The sequence below is a fragment of the Lynx rufus genome, unplaced genomic scaffold (genome assembly GCF_022079265.1).
Source record: "Lynx rufus isolate CCGP_SWC_20201006 ecotype Redwood Valley unplaced genomic scaffold, mLynRuf1.p SCAF_8, whole genome shotgun sequence".
In the NCBI taxonomy this organism is placed as follows: domain Eukaryota; kingdom Metazoa; phylum Chordata; class Mammalia; order Carnivora; family Felidae; genus Lynx; species Lynx rufus.
Window position 1 is genome coordinate 23,505,892 of NW_025814896.1, and position 22,383 is coordinate 23,528,274.

Consider the following 22,383-nt stretch of genomic DNA (forward strand, 5'->3'; position numbering starts at 1 on the left):
CATTTAAAAAGAATTCCCTCCCTTGATTAAGCTGCCTTAAAAAGTGCTAAGAGAAACCAAAAAGGGAAATAATTATAGGGGATACAAACAGCCTACAACAACTAGGTGTTCAAAGTGTTTGTAATTCATATATCAATTCTTCCAGCCCCAAAAAGCAGCAGAGACATTTCTGCCCCAGCCACTTCCTCGCTTCTCTTTCCCCTATCTTCTCTACCTACACCCCAAGAACTGGTCAGCTTATTTTCAGAAAACTCCCCAAAAGAGCTACATTCTTCCTTATAAAAACTCAGAAAGGGGAGCATGTTGACTGGTTCAGCTGGTGGAGCATGTGACTCTTGATCTCGGGGTCATGAGTTCGAGTCCCATTTTGGGTGTAGATTATAAATAAATAAACTTTAAAAACAACAACAACAACAACTAAGGAAGGTTTGAGTTCTGAAACCCCCACCTTTCCCTTAAGCATTAACAAATGGCCAGATTCTAGGATGTCCTCAACAACAACCATCATTTTATAATTGATAAGGAAGGTCTTTCCCCACATTCTACTACGTGATTCTCAGAAAAACTTGGAGGTTGATACTACTAGTACCCACACATTTATAGATAAAGCTGATGCTCAAAGAGGCTAATTACAAGTCAGAGGTCATAAACCAATGACAAGTCAGGACTACAAGCCCTCAATCTCTAAATTTAATCACCTCTTCAGAGTGATGTTAAATTTCAACCATACCACATACTCAGAAAACAGGATGGGGTGTTCACAACACACAAGTTATTCCAATCTAATCCCTTTCCTTCATTCTTCCATCCCTGATTTTTCTCTCCTCTCTTCTTCCAGACAGGTACCCAAGATCAAGAGAGCTGCCACTATTAATTCGTCCCTTCCTTATAGCCATCTATGCTTCTTTTTCCCGTAACTCCTTCACACAAACACACAGAAAGGGGAAACAAGTATTAACAAATAGTCACTGGATGCTCTCCATGACAGATGGATCCCAGCACCAAAGAGAAAGGACATTCCCCCGGCTCTAGGTTTAAGTCTCCTTCCACCTTCCAAGAGTCAGGGAGCAGGAAAAAACTACAGAACACTTAAGAAAAGCCCTCTTTATCAGTGCTAGCAAAAATCCTTTACTGAAGGAATTTAATTAACAGAAAAATGTAAAAGTACCAGTTTTTTAATCGGTCCCGGGCTTCCAACTGGGCTCCCACTTCAAAGCTGATTCCTCTTCTGTTAGGTGGATGCTTTGTCATTTTCAGTCATCAGCGGGGCTGCCTTTATTCTCCTGAAAAAGCCAATTAAATATTTATGAAACCTAGGGAAAGTCTGCCCAGAGTGTAGCATCACTCACTACACATAAAAGACAAACAGGAATTATTCAAAACACAAAGCTCCAGGAAACCCTGTCAGTGACTTCTTTCATGCCTGCTCTCATTCCAACATAGACGTGTCCTCCACTGGTTCCTCCTCTATTATGCAGCATCCTGTAGTTCCAGGACTGTGAGGAGACCCCCACTCAACACTGCTTACCAAGGACTCACCTATAAGGGGCACCTCTCAGAACTCCAAAGCAACAATTACTCTCCAGGTTAAATTCAATCATTTGCTAATGCATTCAACAAGTATCTGCTGAGAGACTATTTAAAAAAAACAGCCAAGACCAAAAGGGACATAAGCCCACATGAAGCCTCTGTCCACTAGGGAAAGACAAAAATATAGCCACTAAACAGATAAACAGAAGCACCTGGCTGGCTCAGTTGGTTAAATGTTCAGATTTTCAAGCCCCGAGTTGGACTCCACACTGTCAGTGTGGAGCCTGCTTGGGATTCTGTTTCTCTCCTCTCTCTGCCCCTCCCCCGCTCATGTTCGTTTTCTCTCTTGCTCTCTCTCAAAATACACTTAAAAAAAAAAAAGTAGTGTTATTAAAAAAAATAGATTAATGGAATAACTGCAATCTGCAACTTCTACGAATTTTAAGTACTACATAAGAAGTAAACAAAAGCTGAGACATTGACTTCTGGCCCTATCTGGAAGGCTAGACAAGATCTATTTGTACTTTCTTTGATATATTTATATTTTCTGCCTGTTCTTGAGTTCATTCTGACAATTTATATTTTTCCTAAGTAACTCTTTATCAAACCTTTGGGTATGGATTGGTGGTCATTTTCTATATGAATAAAATTTATCTTTAGGGGCCAATGACGGTTCTAATGGAGATGAGATGTAGCCACTCTGAGCTCTCGGGGCACTTAAGCAGGCCACCTCCATACAGCAGTCTATCTCGCTACATCTTCTCCCCCTAAACTTTGGGTCTCAAAAGCCTACACTGCCCAAGCAACATAAGAGTACTGCCAAGGGCAACATCTGCCTCACACCAGAAGCAAAATCTTTGCCATGGACTGACTGTGGAAAAATAACAGAAGTGGATCCTCATATCTGATGTGTAATGCCACCACATCCTAGGAAGAATTTGTTTGCAATACATTACATGAAAAGACAGAATCCTAAATTACAGCACGTTGAGCTCACATTAAAACTCGTGTGTTGGGGCGGGCGCCTGGGTGGCTGTCAGTTGAGCATCCAACTCTTGATTTTTGCTCAGGTCATGATCCCAGGGTCATGTTGGGGGCACTTGGGCTCTGCACTGAGCGTGAAGCCTGCTTAGAATTCTTATTCTCTCTCTCTCTCTCTCTCTCCCTCTCTCTCCTTTTGGCCCTCTCCCACACTCACAATCTCTCTCTAAAAAACAAACAAACAAACAAAACTCATGTGTGTACAGGGGAGCCTAGCTGGCTCAGTCAGTAGAGCATACAACCCTTGATCTCCGGGTCATGAGTTCAAGCCCCAAATTGCGCGTAGAGCCTGCTTTAAAAAAAGGGGGGGGGGGGCTATAGGTGATTGTTTTCCTTTTATTTTTTTTTTTAAGTAAGCTCTACCCAACATAGGACTGGAACTAACAACCCTGAGATCAAGAGGCATATGCTCTACCAACTGAACCAACTACGTGTCCCTGTTCTTTTCCTTTCAAACAGTTTCATAAATTTAAAATTTTTCACAATGGAAATATTCCAAGAAAAAAACAAAAACATGTAATTTGAAGGATGAGTTAAGCATTAAACAACCAATTCTGATGAGCTGATACTGGGGAAAGCTGCAAACCAAGTCAAATGAAGGCAGAAATGGTTGACAGTTTAAGGAAGCTGAAACATTCTAATAAACTGAAAAGTTATTATGTTAAGGAGTGTTTCCACTATAAGGACCCTAGGAAAGGGAGAGTCAGAGGTTTGACTGGCTTTACCTAACATTCTCCAGGAAAATATCAAATCTGATATAAGTAAATCCAATCAGTATAAAAGTCTTCATTTTGGCTTGGCCCAAATACCACTCAAATCATCTTTTTACCTCTGACTTCATGCACAATAGGTAATATACAGATTAACAGTTTGGCCTCCCAGATTATATGAAAATGTGATACTGGCTGGTTCGGTAGGTAAAACAAACTTTTTTTTTTTTTCTTTTTTAGAGAGAGAGAGCATACGCATGAGTGAGGGGCAGACAAAGAGAGAATCCCAGGAGGGGCAGAAAGATAAAGAGAAGAGGGGCTCACCTGAAGCAGTGCCATGAGCTCACCTGATGTGGGACTGGAACTCACGAACTGTGAGATCATGACTTGAACCGAAGTCAGATGCTTAACAACTGAGCCACCCAGGTGCCTGAGCATGCAACTCCTGATCTGGGGATTCTTTCTCCTTCTTCTGCCCCTCCCTCACACACTCCAGGGTGCAAGTATGAGCGCGCACTCTCCCTCTCTCTAAATAAATAAATAAACTTATAAATTTTTAAAAAAGTGATGCCAAACAAAAAGGCAGAGTGGCACTGAACACTCACTGAGCTACTAGCATTTGTCAGACTTTATGCAGGGGGACAGCTCCCTTTTACAGACGCCATGTATGTAACATAATGTAATGGGATTAAATGTTTGGGCTTGAATCCCCAGATCCATCCTTTACTAGCTAAATGAATTTGGGTAAATTACCCCTCTGAATTTGTTTCCTCTCCTTAAAAGGGGTTAGTGGTGGTAATAGTACCTATCTCCAGGCAGCAGGTGTGAGGATTAAATAAGATAATCCATCTAAGGGGCACAGGGCTGGTACAAAGTAAGGACTATAAAAGAGTTATTAGCTATTAATAATTCTTCTTTTAAAGATTTTATTTTTTTAACGTTTATTTACTTTGAGACAGAACACAGGCGTGCGAGCTGAGAAAGAAGGGAGAGAGAGGAAGAGAGAGAATCCCAACCAGGCTCCATGCTGTTAATGAAGAGCTGGATGCGGGGCTCGATCCCACAAACCATGAGATCACAACCTAAGCTGAGATAAAGAGTCTGACACCTAACCGACTTAGTCACCCAGGCACCCCAAAGATTTTATTTTTTAAGCAATCTCTCCCAATGCGGAGCTCAAATTCACAACCTCGAGATCAAGAGTTGCATGCTCCACCAACTGAGCCAGCCAGGCACCCCTAGATAATAGATAATTCTATTATCACAAAAGAGAAAATCAGGCTTAGCATAATTTGGCTAAGGTTCAGGTGCCAAGTGACAAGCCCCAGAACAAAAAGCTCAAGTCTGCTTGATTTCTAAATTAATTCTTTCACCACACAAATTCTCCTCAGGTACCCAAGGAGGCTTCCCACTAAAATACAGGAGGAGTGTGGGAATGAGGCAGTAAATGAATGAAGATGAGCAAACTATTCCCAGTGGCTGAAAAGAAAAGAAGGAAACAATTACTCTTGAGGCTGAATTGTCAGGTCCTCCTTACAAATGAACTAAAAACCTGTTTCTAACTCTGACCCACTTGTTTGAGGTTTCACTCCCTGGTATCACAAAGAATAAGACTAAGGACTAACCTGACTTTTGTGTCCCATCTCCAATCTTCCTACCACTGTTCTGGGGTGGCAGCATTTGTTTTTCAATTTCACATTAAATCATTCAATAAATGATTAGTTAGTACTATCAGTAAGGCATTGTGCTGGAAATTAGGAGTAAGAAATCCAACTCAGTCCCCGCTCCAGTCCACCCAGAAAGACAAACATAAACACTGGAAGAGATGAACAAGCTCTAACAAAGGGCAAGGGAAGTGCCACCCAACAAATCATCTGAAAGCCTCAATTTAATTTTGTTGTTGTTGTTAAGTAAGCTCTACGCCTAACATGGGGCTAGAACTCACAACCCTGAGATCGTGAATCATATGTTCTACAGACTGAGCCACCCAGGTACCCCAAAATTCCAATTTAATTTGGCAACAGGGCGCCTGGGTGGCTCAGTCAGTTAAGCATCCAACTCTTGAAACTGGCTCAGGTGATGATCTCAGGTGAGAGATCGAGCCGAGCATTGGACTCTGGGCTGACACCGCAGAGCCTGCTTGGGATTCTCTCTTTCTCTGCCCCTCCCCTACATGCGTACACTGTCTCTTTCTCTCTCTCTCTCAATAAATAAATAAACGAACATAAAAAAAAATAATTTGACAACTACTAACAAAAAAGTCCAGACAGAAGCAGGAAATTAAAAAAAAAAAAAAATTGCATAAGTCTTTTTTTTTTTTTTTTTTTTTTTTTACCTCTCACATTTAGTTTCAAACACAAATTATTTTCAAAAAGGCTAAGATTCTGGGGCACCTGGGTGGCGCAGTCGGTTAAGCGTCCGACTTCAGCCAGGTCACGATCTCGCGGTCCGTGAGTTCGAGCCCCGCGTCAGGCTCTGGGCTGATGGCTCGGAGCCTGGAGCCTGTTTCCGATTCTGTGTCTCCCTCTCTCTCTGCCCCTCCCCCGTTCATGCTCTGTCTCTCTCTGTCCCAAAAATAAATAAACGTTGAAAAAAAAAAAATTTAAAAAAAAAAAGGCTAAGATTCTAAGGCTTTTAACTTATCCATTCTTCAGGCCCTTAGCTTTTTCTTCCAAAAAGCTCCAGCTTCCAAGTTAAGAGTTAAAGGGAATATGTTCAATAAGGACACTGAGAAAAACTAAGAGAGAAAAAAAACCTAACGCAATCTGTATTTATATAGGATTCCATACTTTTTTAATTGTTTTAGTATTTATTTTTGAAAGAGAGAGAGACACACAGAGAGTGAGCAGGGGAGGGGCAGAGACAGAGGGAGACACAGAATCTGAAGCAGACTCCAGACTCTGAGCTGTCAGCACAGAGCCTGATGTGGGGCTCAAACTCAGGAACCATAAGTTGAGCATCCGACTGAGCCACCCAGGCGCCCCTAGGATTCCATTTTAAAGACCTTGTCAGGTCTTCAAATTACTCCTTTACATTCAAATTTCCCTACAATGGGAACCCACTGCCACAAAGGAGATAGAAAGACTTATTTCCTTAAATACAGTATTTGCAGTCAATGCTCCTGTATCAATAAAATGAAAGCTTTAATTGTGTGCCTTGTAATACTATTTACGGGGCACTTTCTCAAAATGGGGGAAAATAACTGCAGAGCATGTGACAAGGAGCTAACTTCCCATATTAACAAAGACTGCATACAACCAGAACAAAAATGCCAAACAACTAACTTATTAAAGGAAATGCAAATCAAAATAACAATTTTTCACTTCCAAGGCAAAAAATGTAAAGGTAGGATAACTAGTATTTGCAGGGATGAGGAGAATAAAGCATGCTTATACACTGTTGGTAGAAGCATAAATTGGAAAAGCTTTTCTAAAGGCAACTTGGCACTATCTACAAAAATACATATACTTGCAACCCAGCTGTCCCACTGCCAGTAACTTACCCTACAGATATATCCCCCAAAGTCTGCCCAATTACCTGTAACGATGATTAATATACCTTTGAAATTTCTACAGCTAGTATATCCATCAAAAGAGGCTTCAGTAAGTGAATTATGATTCATCCAGACAACAGAATATTGTACAGCCATTAAAAGGAAAAATGGCAATCTGTAGATGCTGATATGGAACCATCTGCAAGACATACTGTCAAGTAAAAAGGACATGATGTAGAGGCATGTGTATGGTACTATCCCTTTAATGTAAACAAACAGACATATGGACACAACTATTTTTTTATGTTTATTTATTTTTTAGACAGACAGAGTGCAAGTGGGGGAGGGGCAGAGAGAGAGGGAGACACAGAATCTGAAACAAGCTCCAGGCTCTGAGCTGTCAGCACAGAGCCCAATGTGGGGCTCAAACTCACAAATGGTGAGATCATGACCTGAGCTGAAGTTGGACACACAACCGAGCCACCCAGGCGTCCCTAGACACAACTATCACAGCATATGTATAAAATTATTTCTTAGAAGGAACCAAGAAACTATTTAAGGACATTCCCTTAATGAGAGGAACGGAGCATGAAAATTTAACCTTTCATTTTTTATCTTACTATTTTGGTAGAATTTTCTAACCTTAAGAATGTATTTGCAAGGGTAGGGGGCCTGGGTGGCTCAGTCAGTTAAGCATCAGGACATTAGATCTCAGCTCAGGTCATGATCTCATGGTTTGTGAGATGGAGCCCAGCACTGGACTCCACACTGACAGCTTGGAACCTGCTTGGGATTCTCTCTCTGCACATCCTCTGCTGGTGTGCACATGCACGCACACTCTCTCTCAAAGTAAAAAAATGAAAAATAACTTTAAAAAATTAAGGGGCAACTGGATGGCTCAGTCAGTTAAGCATCTTTTTTTTTTTAGTGTTTATTTATTTATTATGAGAAAGAACACACAGGAGAGGGGCAAATAAAGACAAAGAATCTTAAGAAGGCTCAATGCTCAGCACAGAGCCCTATGCAGGGCTCGATCCCATGAACCGAACCGTGAGATCATGACCTGAGCCAAAGTCAAGAGTCAGAAGTTCAACCAACTGAGCCACCCAGGCACCCCAAGCATCCAACTCTAGATCTCAATTCAGGTCTTGATCTCAGGGTCACAAGTTCAAGCCTCACACTGGGCTCCACTCAGGGTATGGAGCCTACTAAATAAATAAATAAATAAATAAATAAATAAATAAAAATAAAAAGTAATTTTTTTAATGTATTTTTTGAAAGAGAAAGAAAAAGCACACATGAGAGATGGGGGGTGGGGGGAACATGAGCAGGGGAAGAACAGAGAGAGAGAAAGAGAGGGAGAGAGAGAATCCCAAGCAGGCTCTGTGCCGTCAGGACAGAGCCTGACAAGGGGCTGAATCTCACGAACCATGAGATTATGACCCAAGCTGAAATCAAGAGTTGGATGCTTAACCAACTGAGCCACCTAGGCGTCCCAAGAATTTATTTTTTTTTCATTGAGGGATTATCTAGTCGGTAAGATTTTAATTTTGGGTTCCTTCTTTGTTATTTCTTCATATTTCTTCATAACATTTAAATATACAAAAGTCCTTTCATTCTTATACTGTCTTACCAGACCTTCACAACTGCCATGTGATCTAGTTAAGACTACATGTGATAGTGCTGTGGCACAGACAGAAAACCGAGGTGCAGAGCAGCCAGCAGCTTCGCAGGTCCTCCAAAGCAGGAGATACCTCTTACAACAGGTAACAAGATTTTCCCAGAGATACACCAACCACTTCTCAAAGGCTATTCCTCTAGGGGCTCCTGTGTGGCTCAATCAGTTAAGCATCCGACTCCTGATTTTAGCTCAGGTCATGATCTCACAGTTCATGAGTTTGAGCCCCACAACAGGCTCTGCACTGTCACCTTGGGATTCTCTCTCTCTCTGTACCTTCCCCTGCCTGTGAACATGCTCTCTATCAAAATAAAGAAACATTTAAGGAAAAAAGAAAAAAGAAAAAGGGCCTTCCTCTCTCCTTTACCAAAGTTGTTGCTATGCTTATATTCATGCCTTTAGATACAAACACAATTTGAATACAGGCAGGAAGATCAAGTAATTGGCTGCTTTCCAGATGTTGTGTCAGAATTATCACACCATTACATAACAAGCAAGAATATTTAATTTTTCAGAAAGGCCAAAACCTAAGACTGGCCCGGCTGTGAGGAAACTGAACATCTGAACTATTGCCTAGGGCCCTCACCATGGCTGTCTTTTTACACCGCAATCTGCAAGCAAGGAACATGCTGTAAAACTGCTTATACACTTGGACTCAGTAACCTTAATGTGAAGAATACAGCCCAGGATAAAAATAAATCATTTGTGAAAATGAAAAAAAAAATAGCTCTTTAGATAAAACTCTGGGGAAAGTAGATTTAGTTCACATGTTTAAGGGGCACCTGGGTGGCTCAATCAGTTGAGCGTCCGACTTTGGCTCAGGTCATGATCTCATGGTCCATGAGTTCGAGCGCCACATTGGGCTCTGTGCTGACAGCTCCGAGCCTGGAGCTGCTTTAGATTCTGTGTCTCCCTCTCTCTCTGCCTCTCCCCTGCTCATGCTCATGCTCTGTCTCTCTCTCTCTCTCTCTCTCTCTCTCAAATATAAAAAAATAATCAACGTTAAAATCAAATCAACATTAAAAAACAATTTAAAAACAAGAGGTGGGGGAAGGGGCAGTGAGAGAGGGAGATCGAATCCCAAGCAAGCTCCACGCTGGCAGCATGGAGCCCAACATGGGGCTCGAACTCATGAACTATGAGATCATGACCTGAGCTGAAACCATCGGGAGCTTAACCAACTGAGCCACCTAGATGCCCCTAAAAACAAGAGTATGTTTAAATAAAACCTAATGTAGGAGCGCCCAGGTGGCTCAGTCAGTTAAGCGTCGACTTTGGCTCAGGTCATGATCTCACAGCTCCTGAGTTCAAGCACCACGTGGGGCTCTGTGCTGAAAGCTCAGAACCCGGAGCCTGCTTCAGATTCAGTCTCAGTCGCTCTCTGCCCCTCCCCCACTCATGCTCTGTCTCTGTCTCTCTCTCAAATATAAATAAACATTAAAAAAAATTTTTAAATAAACCTAATGTAGTAGGACTACACTATAACCTCCATTAGGGAAAGGAAGGACTAATGCTCACAGATGCCAAATAAATGAATTAAAAAATAAAATGATGGTGATGTGAGCTAACCTTACAAAAGGATAGAAAATACCCTTAGGCAGACTGACAAGACCTACTTGAAAAACATTTATAATAACAATAGCTAATTAACTCTACATATATTAACTCATGTAATCTTTAAAACAATTGCAGAGGTAGGTGGCATTAATTCTCATTGTAAAGATGAGAAAACAGGAACAAAGTTAGGGATATCCTAGGACACCCATTTGGTAAGAGGCTGAGCCAGGATTTGAACCTTAGACCCTGCAGCTCCAGATTCTTAACCACCACATATGCTTATTTATGAGCTACATCTTTGAGTTCTCTTCACTCATCAAATGAGGTTTAATAATGGCCTCTGTCTTGGGTGCTATAAGGATTGAGAAAAGATCTGCAAAGTCCTTACTTGTCTAACTCAAAGTAGGTACTCAAAAAATGGCAGCAGAATTTTCCAAACTTAGAATACATTTACAGTTAATGTTGTACTGACAAAAGCTCTGGGTTTCATTTTGGGAGAGGTGAAAGAGTACTGCAGCCATGGTAAACGGAGGTCATGCCCTCAGCAACCCCATTATGCTCAAGAAGGAACCAAGGACTTAAAGTAATAAAGAATTAAAGTGATAGATGGGTATGGAACAAGACCTTTCAACAAGTCAGCTGAGATATAGGGGAAAATAAACCCTGGGACACTCAAGGTTCTGTCAATCACCAGAAACTGTAGAACAAGCTTTGTGATAACCCAACAGCGCTTACCACCAGGCTTGCATTCAACCTCCATTTAGTGGTGATGGTGCCTCTGAAACTTAATTCAACCCCCTTTCAATGGAGGGACACTTCAAGTGAAAGACCAGCTTAAATCTTCATGCCTCCTTCACTCAATAAATATTTACTGAATGCCTATGTGCCAGGTTCTGGAGATAGATACTGGGAAGGGAAGACTACCCCAACCCTGTTCTCTAATGGAGAAGGCAGGCAATAAACAAGTTACACAAAGAAAATAACTTCTGTCAGGATAAGCACTGTGGGGAAAAACCCAACAAAATAATGTGAACCAGTGACACGGGAGGACCACTTTAGATAAGTGTTACAAAGTACTCTGAGAAGCTGAGGTCTTAGCAGAGTTCTAAATGACCAGGAGACAACCATGAGAAGATCCAAGGGAAAATTTTCAGCAAAGGGAAGTCCTAGAGGCAAGGTGCCTCGGGTGGGAATGAGCTCCCCTCTCCTTCACATCCCTAGGAGGTGGAAACTGACTACCCTGCAGCCAACCGTGCTGTCCCATAAAAGCATAAACAGTATCAGCAGGTCCAGTGACATGGCAATCTCACAGGAGGAAGTTTCCAAGGGGACTCTTTGCCAAAGTTCTGTCTTGGAGGACAGTCAGGAGTGCTTAAGGATGGGAGCACAGTCAGGTTTCAGACTCACATTCTGACCAATCCTGGCTCCACTTATTGATGGCTGAGTTAAGATGAGAAAAATCACTGAATCTCTCTCTACTTGCCCATCTACAAAATGGAATTGATAACCCAACCCCTACCTCCTGGGGTTGCTGTGAGAAATAAGTGAGTTAATAGATGTCTAATACTGAGCACAGTAAACACTAAATATCCAGTACTAGCGATATAATGGTTGTGTAATAGTAGTACTAGCAAAAAGGACATCAGACACAAAGGATTACAGTCAATATTATCATGGAATATTAACAAAAAATATCCAATATACTAAGGAACGTAATAAGTATGTCTTTAGCCTGGGGAGATGACAAGTTGGTTGAAGTAGGGGCAAGGGCCCCTCTACCACTACCCTCATTTCCTCAAGGACACAGAAGGAAGACTGAGTCTAAAGTAAAGACCAGTTCCATTCCTCAGGCCCTTCCCCAAGTCACACTGTTAAGAGCTGAATTAACCTCTTTTATTTGAAGGAGGAAGGAAGGAAGCAAAGGACAGGGGGGAAATCAGGAAAGGTGAAAGGGAAAAAAAAAAATAAGCCAAAAATTCTCTACCCTCTTTACAGATACTAGAAATGCTTTCTCCAAAAGCCAAGCTTTTCCTTCCACAATTAAAATTCAGAGAGCAAACACAAGTTGAGTTTACTCATTCCAAATTACTGAGAATGAGCTGGTCAAATCAGTGGATCTTCCCAGAAGCAGTGTAAAGAGCCTCATGCCCAGGACTGGCTCCAGAATATATTTGTTCAATGACCTTTGGCACCTTACTCAACCTCACTGAACTAACCATCCTACCCTCACAAGTTCCTTCTTTTTTCATCACAGTTTAAGAACGGAGACTGGCCAACATGCCAAGCTAGAAACGGAGGCATTACCCTTGCCTCCAACTCACAGTCACCACTTTGTAACACCTACTTCTAAGTCTCTTCCAATTCTGGCCCCCACCAGTTCTAATCCAATTACTACAACAGCTTTCAGTGGAGCTCAAAGCCCCTAGCCACAACCTTCCCAGATCCAAATCAATATTGTCTTATAAACTGACATCTTCCGACTGCCTATTTTATTACAGACCCTCTTCTATGTGCTGTGTATAACCATCATTCCATTTAGTGTCTTTTACGTTTATAATGATGATGATGATGATTCTCGGTTTTTATTTTTTTTAATTTTTATTTATTTTTTAAAGAGACAGAAGGTGAGAGGTGAGGGGTATAGAAAGAGGGAGACACAAAATCTGAAGCAGGCTCCAGGCTCTGAGCTGTCAGCACAGAGACCAATGCAGGGTTTTTGAACTCAAAGACCACGAAATCATGACCTAAACCAAAGTCAGATACTCACCCGACTGGGCCACCCAGGTGCCCCAATTCTCATTTTTTAAATAAAAAAACTAAGCTGTTGGGGCATCTGGGTGACTCAATCAGTTGAGCATCTGACTCCCAATCTCGGCTCAAGCCATGACCTCACAGTTCATGGGTTTGAACCCCACTAACAGTGCAAACAGCGTGAAGCCTGTTTGGGATTCTCTCTCTGCCCCTCCCCCACACACAGGTTCACACTTTCCCTCCCTCAAAATATATAAACTTTTTTTTAAAAAAGCTTTAAAAAACACAGGAAAGTAGGCTGAGACTCTTGATCTTGGGGTTGTGAATTCAAGTCCCATGTGGCGTGTAGAGATTACTTAAATAAATAAAACTTTTTAAAATTTTTCTTAGGGCACCTAGGTAGCAATCGGTTAAGGATCCAACTCTTTATTTCGGCTCAGGTCACGATCTCACAATTCGTGAGTTTGAACCTCAAGCAGGGCTCCATGTTGCCAGTGCAGAGCTGGCTTGGACTTCTCTTCTCTCTGCCCCTCCCCTGCTCATGCTTTCATGTGCTCTCTCTCTCTCTCAAAATAAGTAAACTTTTAAAAATAAATAATAAAATACTGTTTTTTCATAGGAAAGTAGGCAAGCTTAACAGAGGGGCAGTAGCACACAATGGCTAGATGTCAGAATTCTTGGGAGTGGGACAGCCTGGGTTTCGATCCCAGCTCCAACATTTTCCAGATAACTTGCACAAGTTTTCTCTCTGAGCATCCGGCTCCTCATCTGTAAAATAGGAACAGTACACTACCAACTTCATGCCTTCATACGGGTGCTGGGAAGAGAGAAATTACTCAGCACACAGCCTGGCTCTCAAAGTACTGCTCTTGCAGCCACACAGCCAGACTCCTTGTAGTTCCAACCTCCAGGACCTTTGCTCAAACAAGCTGATTCCTCTGCCCGGTCCTTCCACACCTCCTTGAAGGGCTTGCTGGGCCAGCAGCCCACTCTGGTATTCTCCCACGGCAGTCTGGCCCACTCTCTGGGCCACAGCACTCAACATGCTACACTGAAACTGCAAGTCTCTGAATGATCTCTCACAAGGCCCTAAACACCCTCATTGGAACCCTCAGCATTCAACAAGCAGTGTCCTTATGTGGTGGTCAGGTGCTTGTTAAATGTCAACTTCCTCACTGACACAATAGTATCAAAAACAAGAAAAAAGACAAGTATCATTCCCCTAGACGGAGGTAGGGATTCAAGACAGCCATCACTCGGAGGCTCCACGGGCAAATGTAGGAACCATTACCACTCTTTAGGGGCAGGGGGAGGAAGGCAAGGCACAGGGAATGAGGCACCTGAAGACAAGACTACAATTTTGCTCCCTGGGCCTAAGAAAAGTTATATTCAGTGACAGGAAGCTCCAGTCTATCTATAAATGTTGGTAACTGTGGAGTGGGTTAGTGTGGCTTCCTTTCAGATAAGGGAGTCTTTAAAAACATACCCAACTAAGCTGTTCTTATATAACTCCTTAATTGAGGTATCACTGTATCATAAAACTTTGTTTTAATTTTTTTAATGTTTTTATTTTTGAGAGAGAGACAAAGACAGAGCATGAGTTGGGGAGCAGCAGAGAGAGAGAGGGGAACACAAAATCCAAAGCAGGCTCCAAGCTCCAAGCTGTCAGCACAGAGCCTGATGCGGGGCTCAAACTCGTGAACCAGGAGATCATAACATGAGCAAAAGTTGGACGCTTAAACGGCTAAGCCACTCAGGTACCCCAAGCAAACAATGTAGATATGGAGCCATTACTCCATGGGGGATACAAAGACATTTTCCTGAATTACAACTGTTTGGCTGCGTATGGGGTTTTAAAGACAAACACATCATTGGAGCACCTGGGTGGCTCAGCCGGCTAAGTGTCAGTCTTCAGCTCAGTTCATGATCTCAAGCCCCACATCAGGCTCTGTGCTGTCAGCTCAGAGCCTGGAGCCTGCTTCAGGTTCTGTGTCTCCCTCTCTCCCTGCCCCTCCCCTGCTCATGCTGTCTGTCTCTCTCAAAAATAAATAAACACTAAAAAAAAAAAATTTAAAGACAAACACATTATTGAACGGTCAACTAATTAACCTTATTCTTTAAATATTAACTTATATTCATGGAATATATAAACATATATATAATGTTTTTAAAAAAATTTTTAAGCAAGCTCCACACCCAATATGGGGTTCAAACTCACAACCCTGAGATCAAGAGTCACATACTCTACCAACTGAGCTAGCCAGGTGCCCCGTGGCCTTCATTAATAGCAGGAAATGGCTAACATTTACTTCACAGGCTAAATCCTTGACAAATATCTTATTCTCAACAATGCAGATTATTTGGCAGTATTATCCCATTTTACAGAAGAATAGGAGAATTAGAGCAAATAACTTGCCCATGGTCACCTAGCCAGGCAGAAGAGCTGGGCTTTGAGAGCCAGGACCTCCTCTAAGACCCCCTATACTTATACTACTTCTAAAAGTAAGACCTTTGGTGGGGCACCTGGGTAGCTCAGTCAGTTAAGCATCCAACTCCTGATTTCAACTCAGGTCATGATCTCACAGTTCATGAGCTCAAGCCCCACGTTGGACTCTGTCCTGACAGCAGAGAGCTTGCTTAGGATTCTCTCTCTCCCTCTCTCTGCCCCTACCCCACTCGTGCACACACGTGTGTGTATGTGCTTGCACTCTCTCTCAAAATAAATAAACTTAAAATAATAATAATAGTGGGGCGCCTGGGTAGCTCAGTCGGTTGAGCGACAGACTTCAGCTCAGGTCATTATCTCATGGTTCGTGGGTTTGAGCCCCGCATAGGGGTCTGTGCTGACAGCTCAGAGCCTGGAGCCTGCTTCAGATTCTGTGTCTCCCTCTCTCTGCCCCTCCCCTGCTCATGCTCTGTCTCTCTCTCTAAAAAATAAATAAATAAACATTAAAAAAAATTAATAATAATAGTAAGGCCTTTGGAAATAAAAAATGAGGCCTTGGGATATCTGCATACTAATGATAGTAAGGGATTACTATTAAGATGTTTTGTGTAAAAATGAAAAAAAAATTAAGTATCTTTCCCTCTTATAGATACTACTGATATAGTTACAGATAAAGTACAACTAACAAACATGAAGAGATTTTAAAAATAATTTGTGAGAAATAAAACAGAATAACAATAACATACACTCAACTCTTCACAGTTTACCAAATTTTGATAACCCTATACATTAGGTTTTCTTACTCCCATTTTTAAAGATTAGGGAATGGAAGGAAAGGGTAACATTTACTGATACCTCCAATGATCAATGTGAGGCAGTTATGATGATACTTGAGTAAGGAAACAGAGGTCCAGGGAGGTTAAGTAACTACTTATGCTGGAAGTCTGCCTCCACTGCCCATGCCATGGTGAGAAGCCCAAGAGGTTTAAGCCACATGCCCAGGTTATGTGTAGTCCCAAGATAATGGCAGGTGATAGAACTCAAACTCAGGCATTTTGCCTCCAAATCCTGGTCCTTCCCACCACATCCCATACAGCCATACAGATAGGTGTCTCTTTAATTATCTTGCCTTTCTGAATTACAGAGGTACAATTCTTATATAGATCACAACACAACCAATGTCCTACTCATCCAAGCACATTGGGGGCACCAGGGTGACTCAGTCGGTTGAGCAGCCAACTCTTAATCTCAGTTCAGGTCTTGATCTCAGGGTCGTGAGCTCAAGCCCCATGTTGGGCTCCACGATGGGCATGGAGACTACTTCAAAAAAAAAAAAAAAAAAAAAAGACAGGGGCGCCTGGGTGGCTCAGTTGGTTAAGCGTCCGACTTCAGTTCAGGTCACAATCTCTAGGTCCGTCAGTTCGAGCCCCACATCGGGCTCTGGGCTGATGGCTCAGAGCCTGGAGCCTGCTTCCGATTCTGTGTCTCCCTCTCTCTCTCTGCCCCTCCCCCATTCATGCTCTGTCTCTCTCTATCTCAAAAATAAATAAACGTTAAAAAAATTTTTTTTCTTTAAATAAAAAATAAAAATAAAAAATAAAAAAAAAAAGACATTGGACAGCATTCTCCACTCCATGGGACCAAGGGACAATCAAACAGCACAACTCAGCCATGCCCAGGAGCCTCAAGAAAGGGAAAAAGGCAGCCTGAGCTAGAAGAGTTTGGCTTCTACAACTGAGGCATGTTTGCATGGTCAGGAACAAAATCTGGGATGAAATGGCAAGGCCACCTCTTCTCTCAGTAGTACTTCAGTTCTGGGTTCCAGACTGACACCTGTTTGATATTATAATTAAAGTTTAATCAAACCTCTGGGTAGAAAAGTAAGGCATTTAAATAAGGATGTAAGAGCACTGGGATCATGCTTATACACAAAAATTGGAACAATACAGAGATTAGCATGGCCCCTGTGCAAGGATGACACTCAAATTTGTGAACTGTTCCATATTTAAAAAAAAAAAAAAAAAAAGAGCACTAGGATTGCAGGCAAAGAAACTTGGACTCCATTAGCCAAATGACCTTGGACAAGTTATTTAATCTCAGTTTCCACATCTACTAGATGAGGACAATAGATAAATTGTAAAGATTCAATAAGCTCCAACAGAGTGCTCAAAAAAACACTGACTATGTTTATTATTATTGTAAAATATCCCTATTTCCAAGCCAGGTTTCCACAATCTAGAAATCCCAACATCTGTCCACCTGTAGAAGCAACAAAGGTATGTCAATCCACCTTGCTGTGCACTTTTTCCATGTGGGAAAGAGACCTTTAAAAAATCAGGTCTCGGGGCGCCTGGGTGGCGCAGTCGGTTAAGCGTCCGACTTCAGCCAGGTCACGATCTCGCGGTCCGTGAGTTCGAGCCCCGCGTCAGGCTCTGGGCTGATGGCTCAGAGCCTGGAGCCTGTTTCCAATTCTGTGTCTCCCTCTCTCTCTGCCCCTCCCCCGTTCATGCTCTGTCTCTCTCTGTCCCAAAAATAAATAAACGTTGAAAAAAAAAAAAAAATTTAAAAAAAAAAAAAAAATCAGGTCTCTATTGGGGCACCTGGGTGGCTCAATCAGGTGAGTGTCCAACTTCGGCTCAGGCCATGATCTCGCAGTTCACGAGTTCGAGCCCTGCATTGGGCTCTGTTCTGACAGCTCAGAGCCTGGAGCCTGCTTCAGATTCTGTGTCTCCCTCTCCCTCTGCCCCTCCCCTGCTCGTGCTCTGTCCTTCTCTGTCTCTTAAAAAATAAAGTAAAACGTTAAAAAATTTTTTTAAAAAAATCAGGTCTCTACTAAGACGAAAAGAGCTTGAAATTGTCACCTTAGATGCCTGGGAGCCAGCCTTTAAAATCCTAGAATTATGTTCCTGACATGGGATAAGTTCTCATCAAATCAAATCTTTTTTTTTTTTTTAAGTTTATTTATTTTGACACATAGTGTGAGCAAGGAAGGGGCAGAGAGAGAGAGAAAGAGAGAAAATCCCAAGCAGGCTGGCTCCGCATTGCCAGCACACAGCCCAACTTAGGGCTCAAAACCATAAGCCTCAAGATCATGACCAAAGCCAAAACCGAGAGTCAGACGCTTAACTGAGCCACCCAGGCGCCCTCATTTTTTTCTTTTTTAATGTAAGGTCTATGCCTAGTGTGGGGCTAGAACTCACGACCCCGAGGTTAAGAGTCACATGCTCTACAAACTGAGCCAGCCAGGCACCCACAAACCATCATTTTAAATCCTTCCCCGAAGTCCATGGATCCACCACCTCCCTTTCATACAAACTGCCCTATTTATGCTCAGTGACTCACACCAGGCTCCTAAAATTTTATGGGATTTCTGCAAGCTTGTTACTTCCATTATTTGGTCAAAGAAAGCAAAGAACAGCTGGATACCTAGCCTAAGACCTAGCAAAGCTGTCACAGCATTATAAATTGGGGTTTCAATTTTCAGTAGGTTACCCTAAGTTAAGGTTAGTCAGTCAACAACCTATAAGGGGCAATTGCTGAGAGAGATGAATAAAACAGGAACATCCTCCCTTTCTCTGAGCTTACAATCCAACCAAGGAGGCTCTAACTAAGCACACATTTTGGTTAAAGAATGTTTATCACGAAAACTGTAAACTACCCCCCAGTAGCTCCTAAAAAGGAATGGACACTGGGGAGTTAGAGACAACCTTGAGCCCTGATTTCTAGGCAGTGTCAGCAACTGCCTTTGAAGATAATCAGGTGTTCTCAAAGAACTATTAGTTTTACTCACTGATGAAATTATTTGAAATCTAGATTACTTGTCATCCCCCTTAGCAAACTCTTGTCTGAGGTTTTATGGCTGAGTGTGTCATTAAGAAGAAAAGCACTTAGAAGTCATTTTTAAATAGTGTTTGGACTCAGGATACACTTTCAAATTACAGACAGGGAGTCTGAGCACCTTTCAAGTCCCGGAAGAAGTACCAGGTAGCTGATTCCCCACTGATATGCAAGACCTTTGGGAGAAGAGGACTAAAAGCATTACATCTCACTTTCCTCATACTCCAGCCAAAAGCAAACTGCCTGCTTCCCTTTTAAATTTCATTCTGCCTAGCCTGCTAATTAAAAGCAAAAAAGAAAGTTGGGGTGGGGAGGAGAAGAAAACACTTCTTAAATATATATCAGATAAGAGATACAAACATGGTTGTATGTAAACTACAAGACTCCCTCTTAGTGATTCAGGGACGTACCTAACGTTGAATGAACACTGAAGAACACTGAGAAGGTTAGGCAATTTTGAATGAAGTAAAGCATAGAACTGGCAGAGGACATGGAGGCAGAAGTATGCTGAAGTTGGGTGTGAGGACAAGCTGGCTGCCTAGGCTAGAAAAGAGGCAGTGGCAGGAGTGACTCGGACGAGGGAATGATTGGCAGCCTGCCCAACAGAGCACGTGAAGGAAATCAGATCTAACAACACGTTCCCACAGACACTGGGTTTCTAAGCAAGGTACTAACAAAGACTCAGAGCAGGGTAAACCTTGGAGATAATCAGCCCCTCATTTTGCAAACGGGGAAAATGAGGCCCACTAGCATTAAGTGACTTGCCTCGGGTCTCACAGTGAGTGGAAGAGCTGGGACTAGAGCCAAATCCAGATCAAATCCGTTACTGAAGAGGATCTGACATTCATGTGAGGGATGAGAGGGAGGGGGAGGCACAGGACACAAAATAGTCTAGTCATTCAGGTTTGTCCTGATTAGGGCCCAGAACAGGATCATGCTGGAAAAGGCCATGACAGATGACAGCCAGGGAAATAGGTACAGATGACTTAAGACATTTAGGGAGGAAAAACCCACTAAAACTCAGAAATAGAGATGTTGGTACAAAAACAGACAGAGCATCCCAAGCATAGAATCCCCATCAAAGAATGTCACCTTTCCACCAGCATTCCCCTTTGTGAAATTCTCATACAGAGATAAGCCAGGAGCTTCTATCCAAGGTCCAGGCACCTGCCTTTCCCAGGCCAATTTCCAGAACCTAGAAAACCAAGAAGGACTCCTTGGATTCCAACACCTATCAGCCTGATAACCTGGGGTATCTCAGACTTCCTTCCAACCCATAGTAGGATGACAAGTGAGGAATTAGAGACACAAGATGGCTAACTACTATATCAGCTCTGAAGTATTTATTTACTAGAAGACTTCATGTCAAGAATGATGTTGACAACTAGAGCACCTGGCTGGCTCAGTCAGTAAAGCACTCACCCCTTGATCTCAGGGTTGTATATTTGAGCTTCACGTTGGGCACAAAGTTTACTTTAAAAAAAAAAAAAAAATTAGAGGTGTCTGGGTGGCTCAGTTGGCTAATTGTCCCACTCTTGATTTTGGCTCAAGTCACAATCTCACGGTTCTCAAGATCGAGCCCCACAGACAGTGCAGAGCCTACTTGGGATTCTGTGTCTACCCCTCTCTCTGCCCCTCCCCTGCTCATTCTCTCTCTCTCAAAATAAATAAATAAACTTAAAAAAAAAAAAGAATTATGTTCACAATTAAGCAACAAATATTTAAGCATTTAAATTTGGCAAAATACACAGAAATTCAAACTCCCAAAGAAATTTTAACCATGGTTTTAAAAGCTAAATGCTAGAATAACTGTAATTAAGTATAACTCCCTAGTCTTCAGAAGGGGACCATGGCCTTGTACAAACTTGAAGGGATGTGTCTGGATAAAGAGAAAGTGGAAAATAATACCCCAGCAAAAGGCTAACCACCACCTTTTTGTTCCCAGAGGTCATGGCTTTGTGTATAGAACCCCACTACTCCAAGTGTAGTTCAGTAACCCCAAATCCATGGCTTTGTGTATAGAACCCCACTACTCCAAGTGTAGTTCAGTAACATTAGCGTCACCTGGGAATTAGAAATGCAGATACTAAGGTCCCACCCTAACCTACTAGATAAAAATAAGCATGTTAGTAAGACCCTCCCCCCATAGACAATTTATGTGCACGTTCAAGTTTGAGAAGCACTGACACAGAATACTTTAAAAATGCACCGTATATAGCAGTACCAAACAAAGTACCAAACAGGCATATAAAGAGACAAAATACCTGCTCACTTTCTGTAATCATATTTTATTGGGTACTGCTGAGACAGACCTCCAATGTTTTTTAATCAATTTGGTACTTACTAACGACCATATGATCTAAATGTGGCATACATTTCACTTCCTGAAATAAAACACCTTAGCTCTAGGGCCTTCATGAACATGAAATATGAAACAGCTTAGTTGTTCCGAAATACAATAATGGTTAATTTTATTCAAGTTCCAACATTGAGTTCAGAGCACTTCTCCACAAGCCCCATTAATTCCACAGGTTCCTGGGAGTATCATTAAATCCCCCAGCATCCCTAAGAAGCAGGTGCTTGGCAAACATCCAATCTCCAAATGAGATTCAGAAGGACCTGGTCCTGAAAATGCAGTACCTTCATTGCCTGACAGTGTAGCTTCTCAGGCCCAAACTCTCTCCCCCACTGAGGCCTCATACAGCTGCACACTCAAGTACTTCCCAAAAGGGAGAAAGGTCAGATGTATCATTATCCCATAAGCACTTGGGATTCCAGCTGTGGAGAAATTAATCCGGTTAGGGGTGCAGGCAGAGAAGCCCTGAATAAGATCCGGCAAGGCAGAGGGTAATACAAAAGAAAGAACCTACTGAGAGGCTTTTAAGAGACAAGAGGTCCCAGATACTTAGAGATTTTAAGGTGGGGACTGGGAACAAGGCTTGGCAGACATGTGAGAAAATGATGGGGGGAGATAAGTATCCATCCCCCACCCGCACCTCAGAGACAAGAACAAAAAGAGTGACGAAGAGATTCCTCCAAATGACCTCTTTTCTTGATAAAAGGAAGGAAGAAAGCCAAAGTAGGGAGGAAGCTTAATGAGCTGGAAGCAAGACTAGAAGAATCTCTTCAGATTTTTTTCCCAATACTGGGGAAAAAAGCAAAGAAGAAAACAGTACCCATCTAACCAGAATCTTAAACGAAGCAAACTACCTAGATAATAAAGAGTCCTGTGAACAACCAAAGAAATGCGAAGGGATTCCTTTCCAGTTTAAACCCATGCTGGGGGGTAAGGCAGTCCTGGACCTGAGGCCACACCTCCCATATGAGTAGAAAAGGGAAA

The 22,383-nt window shown here is 42.3% G+C and overlaps 1 protein-coding gene and 1 non-coding gene across 3 annotated transcripts in view; one reads left to right on the forward strand and one right to left on the reverse strand.

Moving 5' to 3' along the window:
• PHF20 (PHD finger protein 20) overlaps positions 1–22,383 on the reverse strand; it is a 173,159-nt gene that overhangs the window by 124,805 nt on the left and 25,971 nt on the right. For both annotated transcript variants that reach the window (XM_047068404.1, XM_047068403.1), the window contains exon 2: positions 1,169–1,283. In XM_047068404.1, coding sequence (XP_046924360.1) covers positions 1,169–1,251 — 83 coding nt within the window. In that variant the 5' untranslated portion in view covers positions 1,252–1,283. The remainder of the gene's footprint in view (positions 1–1,168; positions 1,284–22,383) is intronic.
• On the forward strand, positions 17,112–17,215 carry LOC124504418 (U6 spliceosomal RNA). The gene has a single exon (XR_006960401.1). It is a non-coding gene; the product is annotated as a U6 spliceosomal RNA (small nuclear RNA).